General features: G+C 46.2%; 2 protein-coding genes across 6 annotated transcripts in view; one reads left to right on the top strand and one right to left on the bottom strand.

Moving 5' to 3' along the window:
• The window catches only part of VWA5B2 (von Willebrand factor A domain containing 5B2), a 38817-nt gene extending 34208 nt beyond the window's left edge, over window positions 1-4609 (top strand). For all 4 annotated transcript variants that reach the window (XM_079977603.1, XM_079977604.1, XM_079977601.1 and 1 more), the window contains 4 exons: window positions 1027-1098; window positions 2292-2361; window positions 3264-3375; window positions 3884-4609. In XM_079977603.1, coding sequence (XP_079833729.1) covers window positions 1027-1098; window positions 2292-2361; window positions 3264-3375; window positions 3884-4543 — 914 coding nt within the window. In that variant the 3' untranslated portion in view covers window positions 4544-4609. The remainder of the gene's footprint in view (window positions 1-1026; window positions 1099-2291; window positions 2362-3263; window positions 3376-3883) is intronic.
• A 629-nt stretch (window positions 4610-5238) lies between these two features.
• ALG3 (ALG3 alpha-1,3- mannosyltransferase) lies at window positions 5239-14626 on the bottom strand. Of its 2 annotated transcripts, none has more exons than XM_079978111.1 (9): window positions 14399-14626; window positions 13073-13172; window positions 12776-12923; window positions 11630-11790; window positions 11099-11219; window positions 9472-9677; window positions 8701-8777; window positions 7729-7871; window positions 5239-5684 (listed from the first exon to the last, which is right to left on the bottom strand). In XM_079978111.1, exons 1-9 carry the CDS (start codon window positions 14595-14597, stop codon window positions 5472-5474), a joined length of 1368 nt encoding a protein of 455 aa, XP_079834237.1. In that variant the 5' UTR covers window positions 14598-14626; the 3' UTR covers window positions 5239-5471. The 2 variants fall into 2 exon arrangements, with proteins under 2 accessions (XP_079834237.1, XP_079834238.1); XM_079978112.1 differs by having other exon boundaries at window positions 7729-7874; window positions 8702-8777; window positions 14399-14625.
• Between the last annotated feature and the right edge of the window lie 3790 nt (window positions 14627-18416).

Genomic DNA, 18416 nt, shown 5'->3' with positions numbered 1-18416 from the left:
AAGAAGAAGAAGAAGAGTTTGGATTTGATATCCCGCCTTTCACTCCCTTTTAAGGAGTCTCAAAGCAGCTAACATTCTCCTTTCCCTTCCTCCCCCACAACAAACACTCTGTGAGGTGAGTGGGGCTGAGAGACCTCAAAGAAATGTGACTGGCCCAAGGTCACCCAGCAGCTGCATGTGGAGGAGCGGAGACTCGAACCCGGTTACCCAGATTACGGGACTGCCGCTCTTAACCACTACACCACACTGTAGGTGGAGGAACAATCCGACTCAGCTTAATGCAGCCTCCTGTCTTCCTGTGGACAGGTCCTTTTAACACACTTCTTGATATAGCAGTATCAGTCCCACCCTGCCACTATTGACTGATCACAGAACTCTCTTTTGCAGGGGTGGGAAATGGAATATGGCTCGTGGGCCGGATTCTTACTTCCCCTACCCGCTGTGGGCCAAGTTTGACAAGTGGTGGAGTTGCAAGAAAATAAAAAACTTTTGGGACCCTCATATATAATGAATTTAAAAAATTGTTCAACATAATGTTTAACAAAAGACCAGAAGTCTTCCTCTTAGTTATAATGGCACCAGTGACATCAGGTAACCTACTTTTGCAGCTGATTCCCAGGACTTACAAAGTTCCGCACCGGTTGGCATGGTTTAGCCAAAATATTCTCTTGGGCCACATAGGGAGGTCTGGTGGGCCTTGTTAAGCGGAAGTTCCCCATCCCTGCTCTTTTGGATCAGCATGAGCTTTGAGCAACCCAATTTCAGCTTCTGATTTGCAGCAGGTTTTTTTCTGTCCTTATATTCTGTGGGAGTCTGTTTTGATCTTGTACAGCTTCCATTAACTAGTTAGATACTGTTGTTGTTTCTTGTAAACCGCTTAGAGGTTTTATTACAATGAAGCAGTATATAAATGGATAAAATAGCCAGCTAACAAAATAATAGATTGAATGCCCCCGACTTCCCTCCAGTTCTCTACAGGTTCTATCAGTTGTTAGTCTGATGTCAGGAATTTTCTTTACTTCCTAGAACGAGAAGAGATTCCTTCTTTTCCTGTTAGTGTCACTTCTGTCAACCAAGAAAAGCAGAACTGTCATGATGGTAAGTCTTACAGCAGTTTGGAGGGTGTGAAGGATCTGGAGAGGCTGCATTAAACCAGGTGCTTTAATAGATTTAGGGTGCCTAAATCTATCAAGCACACACCACAAACTTAGGTTTGTGCAATTAAAGTGGATTAAAGGGCTCTGTCACCCTAGTGCAACAAATCCACTTTTTAAAAAGCAAGTTTTTATGCAGTTTGGAAAGTGGAGAAATGCACTGAAAAGTGTGGGATGAACTAAGGCCTAACAGGAAGATATATAAATGCTTCACGAGCAAATCAGGACAAATACAAGACAAGTACTCCTTGTCATATAACTGCTCTGCTTAGAAATCAGAAGACCAGATATAATTTAATCTCCAGGAGAGAAAGGATGAACGGCTTGATCAATACATCATCTTCAAGAGCCCACAAACTCATCCCCTATTTATTTATAACATTTATCTCCCACCTTCCCTTCTAGGAGCTCTAGGCAGCACACAGAGTTTTTCCATTCCCCATTTCAGCCTCACAGCAATCCTGTGGGGTAGGTTAGGCTGAGAGAAAGTGACTGGCCCAAGGTCACTCTGCGAGCTTCGTGGCTGAGGACTTGAACCCTGATCTCCCAAGTCCTAGTCCAACATTCTAACCACTGCACCACATTGGCAAAATCAAGTTCCACAGCACTAAAAGTTGGGTTTTGTGCTCTGTGTACTTTTGCTTTCCTTCTGTAACTTATTTTGCTTTTGTTATATGGAGAGAATAAAGAGTTTTGCTGTGCAGGGCACTGTAGCATCAACTAGGAGATCCTAAGCAAATGGCATTAAGATGCAGCCCTGCCAATAAATCTGTAGCTACCATAGCCAGCCCTGTGAAAGTAAAGCTGTGTGGTCTCAATCAGTGAAGGCTGGTCTGTTAGAACAAATGGGGCACTGCCAACCTCAGCCTGCCCTCAACCAGTCCCCACCTGCCTGACTTCTGACAGTCTAGAGCACTGGCTGTCAACTTCCTCCTTCGAGTTAGTGTTGCCTTTATAAAAGTCAGAGGAGGATTTGGACAAACCTAGAATTGGCTGGCTTTGCCTGGCATTGGCCCTGGCTCCACATTCTCTCAGTCACCGTGCCTTCCACCCCCACCAGTCCCCATGGGCACCACTGGTCTCCATCGCTGTTTGCTATTTTGCAGCTCCTAACCAGTTGCTTCCTTTCTGGTCTAGGTGTCGATTCCAGTCCCTCTCCTGTCTCTGTGGGCTCCCAGAAATCAATGGAGAACTTTGTGGGCTCCAGGTGAGTCTTCCAAGCCTGAGAGATGCAACAGGCTACTTTGCAGGAAGGTCGTTCTTTTGACCAACCATTCTGAGAGTGTTCGCAATATCATGCAACACCAATCAAAATCCTTAAGAGTTTATCATCTTTTTTAGGATCAACAGAAAACTCACTGTAGGTATTCTCTACAAGTTCCCAGCTGAGTTAGCTCTGGAAACTCTCCCTTATCGTCTAAAATATTAGCACCATCTACATACTAGGTGCTGTACAAAATACGTAACTGAGAAAGACCCAATCCAGAGCATTTTGTGGTCTTCGATAAGGTGGAAAGAGCAGGGAAGGATCAGGACAGAAGACACAGTTGCTTCCACTACTAGATCTCTGTGGAGCAACAGAGATGCTGAAGCTCTGTTTTCTATGAGTAATGTTGTTGTCTTCCACCCAGCATTTGGGATTTTACAACACATTTTGAAGCCTGTTAAAGCCTGCAAGCACTTGTGTGAAATAATCCTTCCTAGAGAGGAAAACCACACCCTCCAACCCACCCCGTACCTGCTAATATAAACATGCTTGAGCACCTCCATTATATATAGAGCCCCACACAGGAGGGTAGAAGGCCCCACCTAAAAGGAGAGTTTTGTTAACCTGGCATGGGCTAGAGGAAGCTAGCCTGCAGTCCATCTTTCTCAGTGCATGCAGGATCCAGTCTTATCAGGGTTAAGAGCCATTGAGAATTACCCCTATGAATGGAGGCAGTATACCAGATGCTGGGGAACAGGGTTGTTTTCATGGTTTGCTTGGCCCATCCAGCTTTGCTTGGCCACTGTAAGAAACAGAAGGCTGCACTATAAGAGCCCCTAGCCTGATTGAACAAACTGGTGACATCACATGACATTTCACCTGGGTGACTTTGGTCTCTGCAGATTCAGCATCAGCCGGCGACGGGGTCAAGGCCTGGCACTGCGTCCCCAGTGTCTGACCCCTGAAAGTGAACTCTCCTCTTGTGACAGTGCCATTCAGGACTATCTCCCACTGGTAAGCCTCTCTTCCCCTCTCCATTTCCACTGCCTAGATCACTGCAGCATCATTTTATCCCACATTGGTTGCCCATCTTATGTGATTTCTGCTGGACTTTTAATTATATTTATAAGGTTTCTCCCCTGCCCTTCACTATAAGGCCCCAGGGCAGGTTTCAACAGTTTAATATACAATTATATAACAGATAAAATCATTGCTATTATAGAACAAATAAGACTGTTCTGAATGAACCAGAAGAGTATGCAGTTCCCAACTACAATTCCCATCGCCCTCAGCCAGCAGTGTGTATGATCAGGGATGATGGGAGTTGTAGTCCAGCAGTATCTGGAGGGCTAAAGGTTCCCTAGCCCTGGCACAACCCATAAAAATCTCTGCTGCACAAGCCTTCTCAAATGAAAGGGAGTTGCAAAACAGCTTTGAACTTGCACAGAAGCACTTCCCACTGAACTGTTAAGGGACTCAGAAGGTTGGCTTAAATGCACATCCAACTTCTCCCTTGTAACAGGTGCGGCTGCAGCAGGCCCCCGGCATGTTCCAGCTGACCGAGTGTTTCTCGGAGGTCCTTCAGATCCCACTGGACCGCTTGCGCCGGGCCTCTCCCTATGCCTCCCACCGTGCCAGCCTCAGCCCTGCCTCCAGCACCTCCCCTTGGGCACTCATAGCCAAGGCCAGCCCAAGGCTAACAGCAAACCAGCCTTCCCCGGATGGCGGTGAAGTAGTTGGAACGAGCAAGGAGGGAGTGGTGGAGCCAGGATCGCCACACTCACACAGCACCTGCTCAGATGTGCTGAGTGCTGCCGTGTGGGCACAGGCAGACAGCGGGCGTGGCTCCGAGACCGACGCCTGCGACCATTCGCCGGATGCCTCTGAAGTGAGCATCAGCCTGCAGGAGATGTGCCCAGATGCAGAGGAAGGGGACCTGGAGAGCATGAGCTGGGCCACAGCTGTGGCTTTGGCCTGGCTGGAGCACCGCTGTGCCGGGTTCTTTGTGGAGTGGGAGTTGCTGGCAGCCAAGGCTGATTCCTGGCTGCGGGCACAGCAGCTGCCAGAAGGTGTGGATGTCGCCGCTCTCAAAGGGGCAGCACGTCAACTCTTCCTGCTGCTCCGCCACTGGGATGAGAACATCAAGCTGAACATGCTGTGTTACAACCCAAACAACGTGTGAAGTAGTGAGCAGACCAGGCTGTTGGTTGCGGGTGCCAATAAAGAGACGCGATCAGAGTCTAGAGCAGCAGTGTGTTCTTTCATTGCCCAGGTCTTTGGGTGACTCTGTGTCCACACCAGCAATGCTTTTTCCAGATACCTCCACAATTACTGACACTTGAGTTGCTATAGAGAGCCAGGGCTAGTATCTTGATTACACTCATCTATTGGGTTGGCCTGATTACCGTTATGTCCAAAAAAAGGGAAGAGAGGTGTCCCCCACAGGGAGTGTATTGCAAGCCTGTTTTGCACAGCCTTGACTCCTGAAATGAGTGGGAAAGGCTCTCCTTCCACCACAGCAGAAAATTAGCTTATTCCCAGTAAAAAGCAACACTCTAGGGTTGTATCCAAGGAAGTCATCCCATTGGTGCGCAGATTTCCACTTGCAGAACCAAACTTCCCCTCCCTCTCCTGTCTCCGCCCACCCCTTGCCCGCTAATTTGCTCAGGAAAGTTGGGAAAAATCTACAGAACAGCTTTAGTGGGTGCATGGGGGAAGCAGAGTGAGGGGCAGTTCCATTGTGCAAGTGGAAGTCCTTGCACTAATGAGACGGTGTTGGATACAACCTTAAGTCCACCTGTTCTCAAGTGTTATCCACATTTAAAAGGCCAAGAAGCTTGCTTTAAAAGCAAATGAAATGCAGCCACGAGACAAAAGTCAAAATACAGAGGCAAGAGGCCTCACGCCAAGCCCTGGCTAATTTTATTTAAGCTGTTCCACATTACCACCAGCAGGTATGCAGATTGTACTCTTTCCCATCCACACACCACCACCCCCCCTCTGGGCTAGGAGGCAGTGCCTACACTTGAGCAAGAGGTCCTCCCCGGAGGGAATGGAAGTGGTCCATCAGCATCTGACCCAGAGCAACATCCATGCCTGGACCATCTTGTTCATGCTCTCACTGTGGGAAGCTCCTCTTGTGCAGTTTTCACTCGGCCTTTTTCAAAGGCTGTTTCTTTACTTCCTGGGGGGTCATGGAGGGCTCCGTCCCACACCACAGCTGCAGAAGGATGATGGCATGGCAAACATGGAGGGCGGCGGAGCTGTAAACTGTTGACGGGTACGTGTTCCAAGAAAGCTCGATCAAACCTAGAATGAGCACCCTGAAGGGAGAGGAAAAAACAAATAGGACATTGTTCAAGAAGTCACAAAAGGCTGTCATAGCAGGAGGAGTGGGTTTTTCTCCTTCCCTCACTTTTACTCTTAAAAACTGTTTGTTTGTTTGTTTGTTTGTTTATTACGTTTCTATCCCGTCTTTCCTCCCAAAGGAGCCCAGGGCAGCGAACAAGATAAAACAATACAAAACATATTTAAAACTATTCCAGCACAGATGCAGACTCGGAAAGAGCTCAACTTAAAAGGCTCGTTGAAAGAGGAAGGTCTTCAGTAGGCGCCATAAAAACAACAACAGAGATGTTACCCAATATTCAAGGGGAAGGCATTCCAAAGGGTAGGTGCCACAATGCTAAAAGCCCAATTCAGCTATTGTGCATAACAGACCCGATAAGAGGCTATTTGTGGGAGGCCCTCATCTGCAGAGCACAGTGATCAATTGTGTATGTAAGAAATGAGATGATATTTCAGGTATCCTGGTACCACGATGTAAAGGCTTTCTACACCAGAACCAGGATCTTGAACTTAGCACTTGCTTCTTTGCCACCCCCCACCCTGCCCTCAGTTCTGCTTCAGCAAAGGTACTCCTAGATCCATGTATGTCACTGGAGTCCCAGGTAACCTCAGTGACTAACAGCACCTTTTATCAGCTTCATCTGGCGAGACAGCTATGACTATTGTGATCCAGGCATCAGGAACTCTCAAGACAGGATTACTGCGGTGCACTCTATGTGGGGCTTCTCTTGAGCAATCCAGAAACTGCAGCTAGGTTACAATAATGCAGCTAGGCTGTTGGCTGGGGCATCCCACCAACAGTATATAACACCTCTGCTAAGAAACTGCACTTGGCTGCCAATACGTTATGTGGCTCAGTTAAAAGTTTTGCTTCTAGCATTTAAAGTGATACAAGTTAGGGCTAGGACATTTGAGAAACTTAAGCCTTGCCCCACATGCTCCTCTCTGGCAATTGCATTATTCTTACAGGGCATCATTAAGAGTTCTGTATGCCCCAGAAGTACACCTGATATCATTAAATATACCAGGCCTTTAATGCTGCAGCTCCAGCCTTCTGGAACCGGCATCCAACTGAAATATAGGTAGCTATTGAAAACTTTCTTTTTAAGACAGCCTTCTCTGAAGTGTGACTTGGCCATTTTATAATGTATACCGAGTTTGGATAATTCAATGATTTCAAAGTTTGTTTTCGGATTTGTGTACATATTCTGCATTCTGCTTTGGAAAACATTGATTAGGAAACTGTTTATACATTCTTAAACCAAACAGATGTGCCAATAAAGAGTTCTGAACCTCCCCTAAATATACGGGCCTTTTTATAAAAAGTTTTGATTAGAATCCTACATGAATTATGTTACAGTGGCACCTGCATCAAGGTTTTCATAAGTGGAGGTGGAAAGCTGAACTCCCTGCTTCACCCCTAATCCATCAAAATTCTGCAGCAAGCTGAGCTATTTTTTAAAATGTCCTTATTCCAGAAACCCGTGACATCTCCCCTCTTCATCCAGTTTTTTGTGTGTGTGTCTAACATGTGCAAATTATTTGAAATGTAATTTTACAGACATTTCTTAACTCCCACTAGCCCCGCCCCCCCTCACTGGTTTTGATGTTCTCTTTGTGGTCCTCACTTCAGCCACATCCACAACATACATTTGAAGTGGTACAAGAGTGCTTCAAATGTATGGTGCAGATATGGCCTTTGTTTCAAAGATTCGTCATCTAACTGCTTTGGGGGAGAAAAGGTGACCCTACAAATACCCCAATAAATAAATGGTTGCATTCAAATGTCCCCTCCCTCTGAGTGAAATGTGAGTTCTGGGTGCAACCCAAAGTTCTGTAATCATGACCAAGTGAGCACGTGCTGGAATCACAGGCATGTATGCTGTAAATTCTGTAAAACTGCAATGCAGTTCCTACACACTACATGGATCTGACTGCACAGAGAAAATAGGCACATGGATGGCATGACCCTGCGTCCCCTTGACTCGTCTCCCTTCCCCGCCCCCTGCCAGTACGCACTTTAGCAGATGAGCAAGCTTCTTGGGAGGCGTGCACCAGAGCAAGTAGGGCAGAGTGTGGAAATACCAGACGTAGAACTGGTAGTGCAAGGAGCGGCTGAAGCAAACGCCGATGAAGTTGGAAGTGAAGAGAGCAAAGACTACCTGTGGCCTTTGGTTAAGGGAAGGTTGCAATGCGCAAAGTTGAAAGTTGAAATCCACTGCAGCTCTGGAATGGAGGAGCATCAAGAGTGTGGAAGCTTGCCTCTTTCCATGCCCTTTTATAAATTAAAGGTAAAGGTAAAGGACCCCTGACAATTAAGTCCAGTTCCAAACAACTCTGGGGTTGCGGCGCTCATCTTGCTTTACTGGCCGAGGGAGCCGATGTTTGTCCGTGGACAGTTTTTCCAGGTCATGTGGCCAGCATGACTAAGCCGCTTCTGGCAAAACCAGAGCAGCACACAGAAATGCCATTTACCTTCCCGCTGGAGCGATACCCATTTATCTACTTACACTTTGATGTGTTTTTGAACTGCTAGGTTGGCAGGAGCTGGGACTGAAAAATGGGAGCTCACCCCATCACAGGCATTCGAACCGCTGACCTTCCGATCAGCAAGCCCTAGGCTCAGTGGTTTAGACCACAGCGCCACCCGCGTCCCACCCTTTTATAAATTACTATTCATTAAACTTTTATACCACCCTCCATTGGAGGATCACGGAGCAATTTACAATATTAAAAACACAAACATACATACCATAATGAAAAGTATACCACCACCACCCTGCAGTTAATTGTTTAATTATCCAAAGGCCTAGGAGAAGAGGGAAGTTTTTACCTGGGGCCTAAAGATAAGTAACTTCGGTGCCAAGGAAGCTTCGCCAGGGAGAGCATTCCACAAGTGGGGGCCCACCACAGAAAAGGGCCGTTTTTGTACCATCACACAAACCATTTACCATGTGGCAAACCATCCCCACCACTCTGGCAAAAGGATATGATTGGCTGAGAGGGGCTGCGGAGGGTTCTTCCTCTCAGCTGGATCCTTCAGCAGTGACAGGATGCTTTCATCACACCTGAAGTTCGGGGGCAGGGTAGGGGTTAGAGAAGCATATGTTGCAATCCATGAGAAAGTGGAACCCTTCCTGCTGGAAGTGTAAACTCTTATTCAGGGCAGTTTAGCATAATCTCTTCTTAATCCATGAGGCAGGTTAGGCTGAGAGTGACAGAGCAGATCTCCAATTAGGCAGTTTCTCTCTTAAAACTAGGTGCTGGGGCAAAAAACAGACAACAGCTGCTGCTTTCCACACCCTATATATAAGATGCCTGCAAGCATCTGCTCAACCCCTTGGAAACAGGATCCTAGGACATGTGGACCTCTGCTGAGATCAGGTGGGGCTGTTCTTAAGACTAAGCTTCAAATGGGTGAGTAGGGATTTGAACCCAGAACTTGCCCCAGCTTTCACATTCTGTGCACCACATGATACTGACTTTCAGTGCAAGTGGTTTCTGCACCCTTGCACTGAACTGAAGCAGAATCCTGCAAAGGCTGATTTAGTGTGGGTTGTGTATGTGCCCCCAAAGTCCCATTTTCTCTCTTGCTTTGTATCAGGCCAGTGCTGGAGAATTAGAAGCTCGCTCTTTGACAAGCTATAACAACAACAAAATCTCTTTCTCTCTGAGAGCCCATAAATTGTGAGCCTGATTCTCCCAGATTTGAGTTTCACACGTACTTGCCCCCTGAGCACGGTGATAATGCCACCTTCTCACCTGTGCCACCTCTTCAGTGCAAAGAGCCCCAGGGCAGCTAAATGGGCGGCCAGCAATGCCAGGTGGAATGTCCGGTGCTGGAAAACCTCTTCTGGCAAGAATCGCCAGTTTACTGTCCACTTGAAGAGGAACTGTCGGCCCAGATCAAAGGAACGGGACACGTACCCAACAGGGTTCACCACCAGGAAGGGCAACCCCAAAACAACCTGCAAGAAACAACTGTGCCTTAAAATTCTCCCACAAAGAACATGAATGCAACTTTTTGGCATTCCAAGTGCAGCAAATTATGGAAGCTAAGTTCACTGCAATTCTTCAGTCTGCCAGCTTCACTTGTAGGTATCTGTCTCTCTTGGAAGACAATGAAAGTGTGCGTCTGAGGGGGTGAAGTAAAATGGGAAAGACATGTTTGGTTGCAGCTGCAGCAGATGAGCCAGTGTCACTGCTGATTGATATTACCACCTAAGCCAGAAATCAGGTTCGGGTTCTGCTAATACAACTCTGTGTTCCAAAATTAGAGACATGTCGTGTTACTTCATAGGCTCTGCTGCACATTCATCCAGGAAGTGCTTTATTATTTTTAGCAAAATGCTGGAGCATCAGGTACACAAGCTACTACTTCTGCTGCTTTAAACCTACAAAACTCATGATGCAATGTAGCTGTGAGGAAGTCATGCAGGTGTGAAAATACTGCTTGGCCCATCCCTCCCATCTCTGCTTCCCTTCTTCCTTTATCTATGGGGTCCTCTTGCTGCAGTTCAGCTTCTTTCCCGGCATCAGTTCCAAAAGACCTGCTGCATTTATTTTGGGCAGCCTCCTCTTAATGGCTGCTAGACAGTAATTGAACCTCATGTGCACCTAGCGATGAGGTTTCCCTTGCCAAAAAAGCTATCTGCGAGCTTGGCCAACATTAACTGCCTTCTCTAATGTTTGCTTGAGGGGAAACTTACTTGTCTGCATCCTTCATAAATTGTATTTCTCCCTTCCATTTAAGAAATAAAACACCAGGGGAAACACCCACTATTTGCTTTGTGCAATTGAGTGTTATGCACTGAGTATTGTGTAACCGCTCACATGCACTGAACTCATGGAATGATGTGCAACCACACAAAACAAATTCACAAATACAAGGACAAGGAGAGGATGGGCCAGAAAATGCTAGAGATGGAGCAGGGTGATATGGAAATATATATATTTGGACAGAAGTCTCACCATGATCACTGGAAGCCTCATCCATACATTCTTTGTTTCTGCCTGCTTATTTGCAGAAACAACGAGAGCTGGAAACTTTTTAAAAACTAAAACCTGATGATCCAACAGACAGGATCACAGCTGTGCATATTTTCAAAGTGTTTCACCTTGACCTGGCTCTGCTGTCACTAGGTAGTAACTGAATCAGACAAGTATTGGCCTATGGTCATACCACCCTCAACATGCCTGATCTCCTAAAAGCTAAGCAGGGTCAGGCCTCGTTACTATTTGGATGGGAGACCCCCTGGGAATACCAGGCACTGTAGACTAAGTGTTGTCTGTTCTGTCATGCCGTGTGGCCTTTCCTAGGCCTACCATTCCTTTTGGCTGGAGATACCAGGGGTTGAATCTGGACATGGCAAATCTTCCCATTCCTTACCTGCAGGGCCGCACAGATAGCGAGCTTGGGAATGGCTCCTAGCAGGCCAAAGCGCTGCAGGAGGAGGAAGAGGAGACCCGGTGCAAAGAGCAGGATATTCATCTTCACAGACACTGCCAGGCTGGAGGAGAGAGATAAAAGGTGCCACTGATCCCTGCGGTTAATACAAGGCCCATTCCAGTTCCCATGCACCTTGCTTTTGCCATCTGAAATTGCTAAGAACTACAGTAGCAGCAGACTTTCACAGAGAGCAAGAGTCTGTCCTGCTTGCCCACAAGGTTTACAGTTTACACTGAACAGTCAGGACTACAGCAAGATGGCTGATGGGAGTTGTAGTCCAAAACATCTGGAGGGGCTCAGGCTGGCAAAGGCCGTTTTAGATGGACCACAGGAAGCAATGAGCTGGCTCTGAAAGTTCCCACTTTGCAAGCAGAAAAATCAGGTGTGCACGTTATTTGTGCTTCTGCAAGAACCACTTGTTTGTTTAAAATACCCTCCCATTGGATGGATTGGCTCCAAAGGGGCTCTCACCTGAAGCAGAAGCAGCCCCAGGACCACTGCTCCTCCAGGAAGAGGTTGACAGCCAGGAAAAGGATCGCCATGGCCACCGGGTCATTGAAGAGGCGCAGGACAAAGATGGAGTGGATGCGATAGGAGGCACAGCACATGAAGAAGAAAACATAGGGCGGGACCTGCAGGAGAGTTGTCAACGAGGAAAATCAAGCCCACTTGCCACTGGGGCGGCTTCAAATGACTCAAGCTGCCGCTGTTCCCATTTAAGTGCTGCTGCTTTCTGTATTGTTTTTAACTGTTTTTATTGTATTTTGTGCATCGCCTTGAGAAATGTGTGGAAGGTGAAATAATAGTTGTAATAATAATAACAGACAAGCATTCAGCAGAAAGTGCCTAAGTTTTTCCCGACAACTGCATGCTCAGTTGCTTTTTTTTTTCAAATTGTAAGGTCAGGTTCCCAGGATCCTCTTCCTTCTTGTGCAAGAGAGGGAGAACCGCCAAACCGAAAACTTGTAGCTGTGTCCTCTAATTCACAGCATATGAACACGTTTTATATGAACCTTTACTACAAAAGCATCGTTTTAAAAAATCAAAGCAGTTTACAACAAGAATACATGCAAAATAAAGACCACGTAATTTTTTATTATTAAAAAAAACACTAACTAAAGTTTGTCTTAATTGTTTGTATAAGCCTGGCAGCAAATAAAAGTTTTCAGCAATCATTTAAAGGTCAATACAGATTCGGAAGCCTGCTGAATATATTTTGGAAGATCATTTTACAGGGCTTGGCCCAATAACATTAAAAGCTCGGCTCTGTGTTGAAATCAAATGAGCCTCACCGACCTGGGGGAAAACCAGCGATGCTCCTACAGAAGATCTCAGTGGTAGAACTGGAATATGAGGTTGCATTTTTTTACAATGCTGTGTACAGTATCATGAACATGGAAGTCTCAGTCTATATAAAGAGTTTAGCAGTGCAGCTCCATAGAATTCCACCTTAACCTGCACCCACCCAAACCTTGCTGTCCTCCTCCTGGCCTTTAATTTTCAGGTCCCACATGTATTGCACAGGTGCACTGTGTTTGGGTGAGGGCTCATATCTACTGTGTGATAGGAAAAAGAACAGTCTTTAGTGCTCCTTGAGGTGCTGTAGGAGCTACTGACCTTACTCGTTCGGCTGTAGATGCGGAAAACGAGCAGCAGTGTGGCAAGGTAAAGGGCAGCAAAAAGATATTGGGCCAGGCGGATGTTGGTGCCACGGCCAGTTGCATAATACAGGCCCAGGAAGATGTAAACAAAGCCAGCAGGATATCTGTAGAGAGAGTGAGTGGATAAATAGATCAACTACAGAGGAAGGCAAGAGAAACTACCCTATTGCCGCCCAGACGCCATTTTTAAGAGATGTACCCACCCTACCACTCCTGAAACCCTCATTATAATTGCAAGCTCAGTGTTACTCACACAAGAGGGCCTGTGTCCCCCTTTAGTTGGGTGTAATCCAGAGTCCCATTGACAACACCCTCCACTTCATCCATATAGGCTTTCCAGTCAATCTCTGTATCTTTGGGGAAAGCACAGAAGCTGTACCATCAAGTATGAACAGGAACTCAGTTCAGCTGCTGAAAACGGTCAGGATCTAAAAGAAGGGCTCTAAAATTATCTGAGTCTACATACAAGAACACATGCAAAGCCATGCCTGGTGGATGTTCCTCTGTGTAAGGCATTTAGTCATGACCTGTTTTTGAAGGGCTGGGACAGATTTTTATTTAGGCTGGGCTCTAGCAGCCAGGACAACAAGAATCAAAAACAGTTCTGACACTATGCCCTGGCTCAAATGAAGCCCCAGCCCTTCGTCAAAACTACCCCAGACTACACATTGTATGGAACCTTTCATGTAGTCCGGTTAATGACGCCCCACTGTGCATCGTTCAACTATGGAATTCACTGCCACAAGACGTAGCAATGGCTGCCAATTGGGGCAGTTTTGAAAAGGGGGCAGACAAATCTGTGGACGATGAAGCCAGCAACGCCTGCTGCTCCTGATGGCTGCACTGCATACTGCCTCCAGCATCTATGGAGACCTGACTCCGACTACCAGTTGAAGGTAGGGGTTTTGGGACACAAGTGAGGGACATGCTGTTGCCCTCACACAACGGTGCCAACTTGAATAACATATGCCGGGGCAGGCAAGCCTTACCCTGCATAATCAATCACATAGCGTAGCACACACACACCATTTGACTGGTAATATTTGGGCGGGGAGCCCTCAAATATTTTTTTGGGGGGGGCAAATGGACCTCGACCCTAGGAGTTGGCTCCTATGCTCACCTCCTTCCCATGGTCTTCCCACCTGCTTGGCCACTGCAGGGAGACCTTTTGCTTGACCCAGCCAGCAGGGCTGCTGTTGCCTCCTTAACCCTCCTTAACCGCAGGGTTCCCTCTGCCCAGCACACTAACCCTCCCATCAGATGTCAAAGAGATAAACAACTACCTGACATTTAGAAGGCAACTTCAGGGAAGTTTTTAATATGTGACATTTTAATGTATTTTTAATTTTTGTTGCAAGCCGCCCAGACTGGCTGGGGAAACCCAGCCAGATGGGCGTGGTATAAATAAATTATTATTGTTGTTGTTATTATTATTATCAGAAGAGCTGCAGGCGCGAGCTATATTCCTCCCTCCCTCCCGGAGAGGGTCCTAACCCCACCTAAGCCTTGCCCCTTATCCACACCCCCAATGCCACTCTCCTGACCCCCCACCCAGGCCCCGTCCCGGACCCCCACTCACATGCCACCCTGTGTATGACCCACTGGTTGACCCCCACTTCGGCCAGGCAGAGGCAGGCGGCCACCAGCGGGGTGTAGTGGGGCTCGAAGAGCACCAGGTGCTTGTCTTGCCAGGCCCGGCGCAGGCTCTGGCGGACGGAGGGCAGCCCGCCCGCAGGCCCCGCGGCCCCCTTCCTCCTCGGAGCGGGACCCGGAGCCATCCCGCCCCGCCGCCCGCCCAGCTCCGGCCACGCTCCCTGCTGCTGCTGCTGCTGCTGCTGCTGCTGCTGCTACGGCTGCTGGCGGCCCGGGCAGGTGGTGCCACCGCGAAACGCGCCCCGCCGCCGCCGCCGCCCGGAGCAGGCAGTTCCGGCGCTCGGAAGGTTCCCTCCTCTTCGCTCTCTTCCTCCTCATTCCCGGTGGCGGCGGAGCATCAGTAGCCTCACGCCACGAAGCCCTGGGAGGCTTCTAAGTTTTTGCTGTCTCCGTTTTGCTTTCCCGTTGCATTTATTTTTACTTTTTTGGTGCTGTGATTGCCAAGAGGGCTTTTATTTTATTTTATTTTAAAGTTTTGGTGAGCCGCCCTAAGCTGGCACTTCATAGAATCTCAGAACTGCAGAGCTGGAAAGGATCCTCCTAAGTAGTGCAACCCTCCCGTGGACACTTTGTCGGATCCAGCAGGGATCTCCTTGCTTTCTCATGCCCAGAAAATGCAAGATGTGCTTTTTATTTTTTATTTTTTTATATATATTTATTAAAATTTTTAAACATAAATGCAGAAATAAAAACAATGAAACATATATCATAACATATTTTCTTAACTTCATTGGACTCCCTCACGTCTCCCGCTCCCACTTGCATCATTGTCAATTCTTACCCGCAATTTATCATCTTGTTTACATTCTTATATCCCATTCATTTAAAATATAATCTAATAATCCTCCCAAAGGTTTATGTTTTTTCCTCAATCTCACTTGTCATCCTAATTCCATCTAGTTTAGTGGTGCTCAATTATTTATGATCTAGCATCCTTCTTAACATTCAACCAAATTACAATGCTTTTTTAAATAAATCTTAAATTTCTTCCAGTCTTCTTCAACCTTCTCTTCTCCCAGGTCTCGGATTCTGTCAGTCATCTCGGCTAATTCCATATAGTCTATCAGCTGCTTCTGCCACTCTTCCAGTGTGGGTAGATCTTGGGTTTTCCAGTGCTTAGCGATAAGTATCCTTGCTGCTGCTGTTGCATACATAAAAAATGTTCGGTCCTTCCTTAACACCTTCTGGCCGACAATACCCAAAAGGAAGGCCTCTGGTTTCTTAGTGAAGGTATACTTAAATACCTTTTTCAACTCATTATATATCATTTCCCAGAAAGCCTTCACTCTAGGGCAAGTCCACCAGAGGTGAAAGAATGTTCCTTCATTTTCTTTACATTACCAACATTTATTATCAGACAAATGGTATATTTTGGCAAGTTTAACTGGGGTCATGTACCATCTATATATCATTTTCATTACATTTTCCTTCAAAGCATTACATGCAGTGAAGTTCAACCCAATGGTCCACAACCTTTCCCAGTCCTCAAACATAATGTTGTGCCCAATGTCCTGTGCCCACTTTATCATAGCCGATTTAACCATTTCATCTTGTGTATTCCATTTTAACAGCAAGTTATACATTCTTGAAAGTACCTTAGTCTTAGGCTCTAACAGTTCTGTTTCCAACTTCGATTTCTCCACCTGGAACCCTAGCTTTTTGTCATTTTTAAAAACTTCTTTAATCTGAGCGTAGTGTAGCCAGTCTCGCACTTTATCCTTCATTTTCTCCAAACTCTGCAATTTCCAATTGTCTCCATCTTTTTCTAGTATTTCCCAATATTTTGGCCATTTGGCCTCCATACTGGGTCTTTTTCGGGCCTTAGCTTCCAGCGGTGAAAGCCACCTTGGAGTTTTATTTTCCAAATAAGTCTTTATATTTTGTCCAGACATTAAACACTGCTTTTCTGACAATATGATTCTTAAAGGCCTTATTGATCTTAACCTTGTCATACCATAAGTATGCATGCCAACCAAAAGCATTGTTAAAACCTTCCAGATCCAGAACATCAGTGTCCTCGAGAAGTAGCCAGTCTTTTAGCCAGCAGAAAGCTGCGGCCTCATAGTACAACTTTAGGTCTGGCAGGGCAAAGCCCCCTCTTTCTTTCGCATCAGTTAATATCTTAAACTTAATTCTGGGCTTTTTGCCCTGCCAGACGAACTTAGAGATGTCTCTCTGCCACTTCCGGAAGCACTCCGTCTTGTCCACAATCTGTAGTGTTTGAAACAAAAACAACATTTTTGGCAATACATTCATCTTAATAGCAGCAATTCGGCCTAACAAAGAAAGTTTCAATTTTGTCCAACTGTCTAAGTCTCTTTTAATTTCAGACCAACATTTTTCATAGTTATCCTTAAAAAGACTCAGATTTTTTGCTGTTATGTTAACCCCTAGGTACTTTACTTTTTTAACCACAGTTAGTTCTGTCTTTTTCTGAAACCGTTCTGACTCTGTATCTGTCAAATTTTTTTTAGTTTTCTGTTTGTTTAATTTGAATCCCGCCACCCGACCAAAGTCTTGAATCAATTGTAACACTCTTTTCGTACTAGATTCTGGCTCCTGCAGGGTCAAAACTAGGTCATCTGCAAAAGCTTTAAGTTTGTATTGTTTCGCTCCGACCTGCAAGATGTGCTTTTTAGGGGGAAACAAAATATTCAAGCATCATGCAGGGAGAAAAGGGAATAGGGTTGCCATCCGTTCTGGTATAATGCAGGATCCGCCAGTATTCCAGTTGGATTCAACGCAAGGCAGAATTTGTCCTATATTTCCACTTCTCTCTCTCTGCTAAGTTAGGGATCCTCTCCAAATGCATGTGTGTGAAAGGTCATGTATTTTAAGCTCTGGGTTCAAAGCACAGATCTACAAATTCGTGTGTATGTGTGACAAATGCCAGAGGGGCCATCCTGTTAGGTTGTATTCTGCAACATGTTCTTGATGCAATAATAGTGTATTAGTAATGCATTTATTCTGGGCCATTCACATGTTATGAGTTGTTCCGTGCTGCTCCCACAAAGTGGATCACGTTATTGCTATCTGGAGAGGCACTCTTGCACCATAGTGCAACGAAAGCAGGACAAAAAAAGACCCCCATAATATTTGTGGCATAGAAAGTTGACAAGAACTCAGCATAGCGTTACAGACCATGGAAACAAAACAGTACGTCCTCCCCAAAAAGTTTGCAGGTGCAAGGAGTACTGATAGCATATAACCACCCCAATATGTACCACATAACCAATGATGTGTATAACCACCCCAATATCATTATGAGGAACAAGTCATTGTGAACACACTACAAAAAGGGACACCTAGAAGGGGCCTTATTGTGCAAATTTATATCATATAATCAGAGTTGGAAGGGACTGCATCTAGTCCATGGGTAGGCAAACTAAGGCCCGGGAGCTGGATGCAGCCCAATCACCTTCTCAATTCGGCCCACGGACGGTCCAGGAATCAGCGTGTTTTTACATGAGTAGACTGTGTCCTTTTATTTAAAATGCGTCTCTGGGTTATTTGTGGGGCCTGCCTGGTGTTTATACATGAGTAGAATGTGCTTTTATTTAAAATGCATCTCTGCGTTATTTGTGGGGCATAGGAATTTGTTGATTTCCCCCCCCAAAAAAAAAATATAGTCCGGCCCCCCACAAGGTCTGAGGGCCAGTGGACCGGCCCCCTGCTGAAAAAGTTTGCTGATCCGAGATTCTAGTCCTACCTGCAACCAAGACAGATGGCCATCGACCTCTGCTTAAAAACCTCCAGGAAGGACAATCTACCGCCTCTTGTGGGAGTTCATTCCACTGCAAGAACAGCTCTTCCTGTCAGACAGTTCTTGGTGTTTAGTCAGAATCTCCTTTCTTGTAACTTGAATTCACTGGATCGTGTCCTACCCTCCAGAGCAAGAGAAAACAAGCTTCTACCAACGGCCCTTTAGATATTTGAAAATGATT

The sequence above is a fragment of the Podarcis cretensis genome (assembly GCF_951804945.1).
Source record: "Podarcis cretensis genome assembly, chromosome: 5".
In the NCBI taxonomy this organism is placed as follows: domain Eukaryota; kingdom Metazoa; phylum Chordata; class Lepidosauria; order Squamata; family Lacertidae; genus Podarcis; species Podarcis cretensis.
This window is presented reverse-complemented; position numbering and strand designations above follow the sequence as displayed.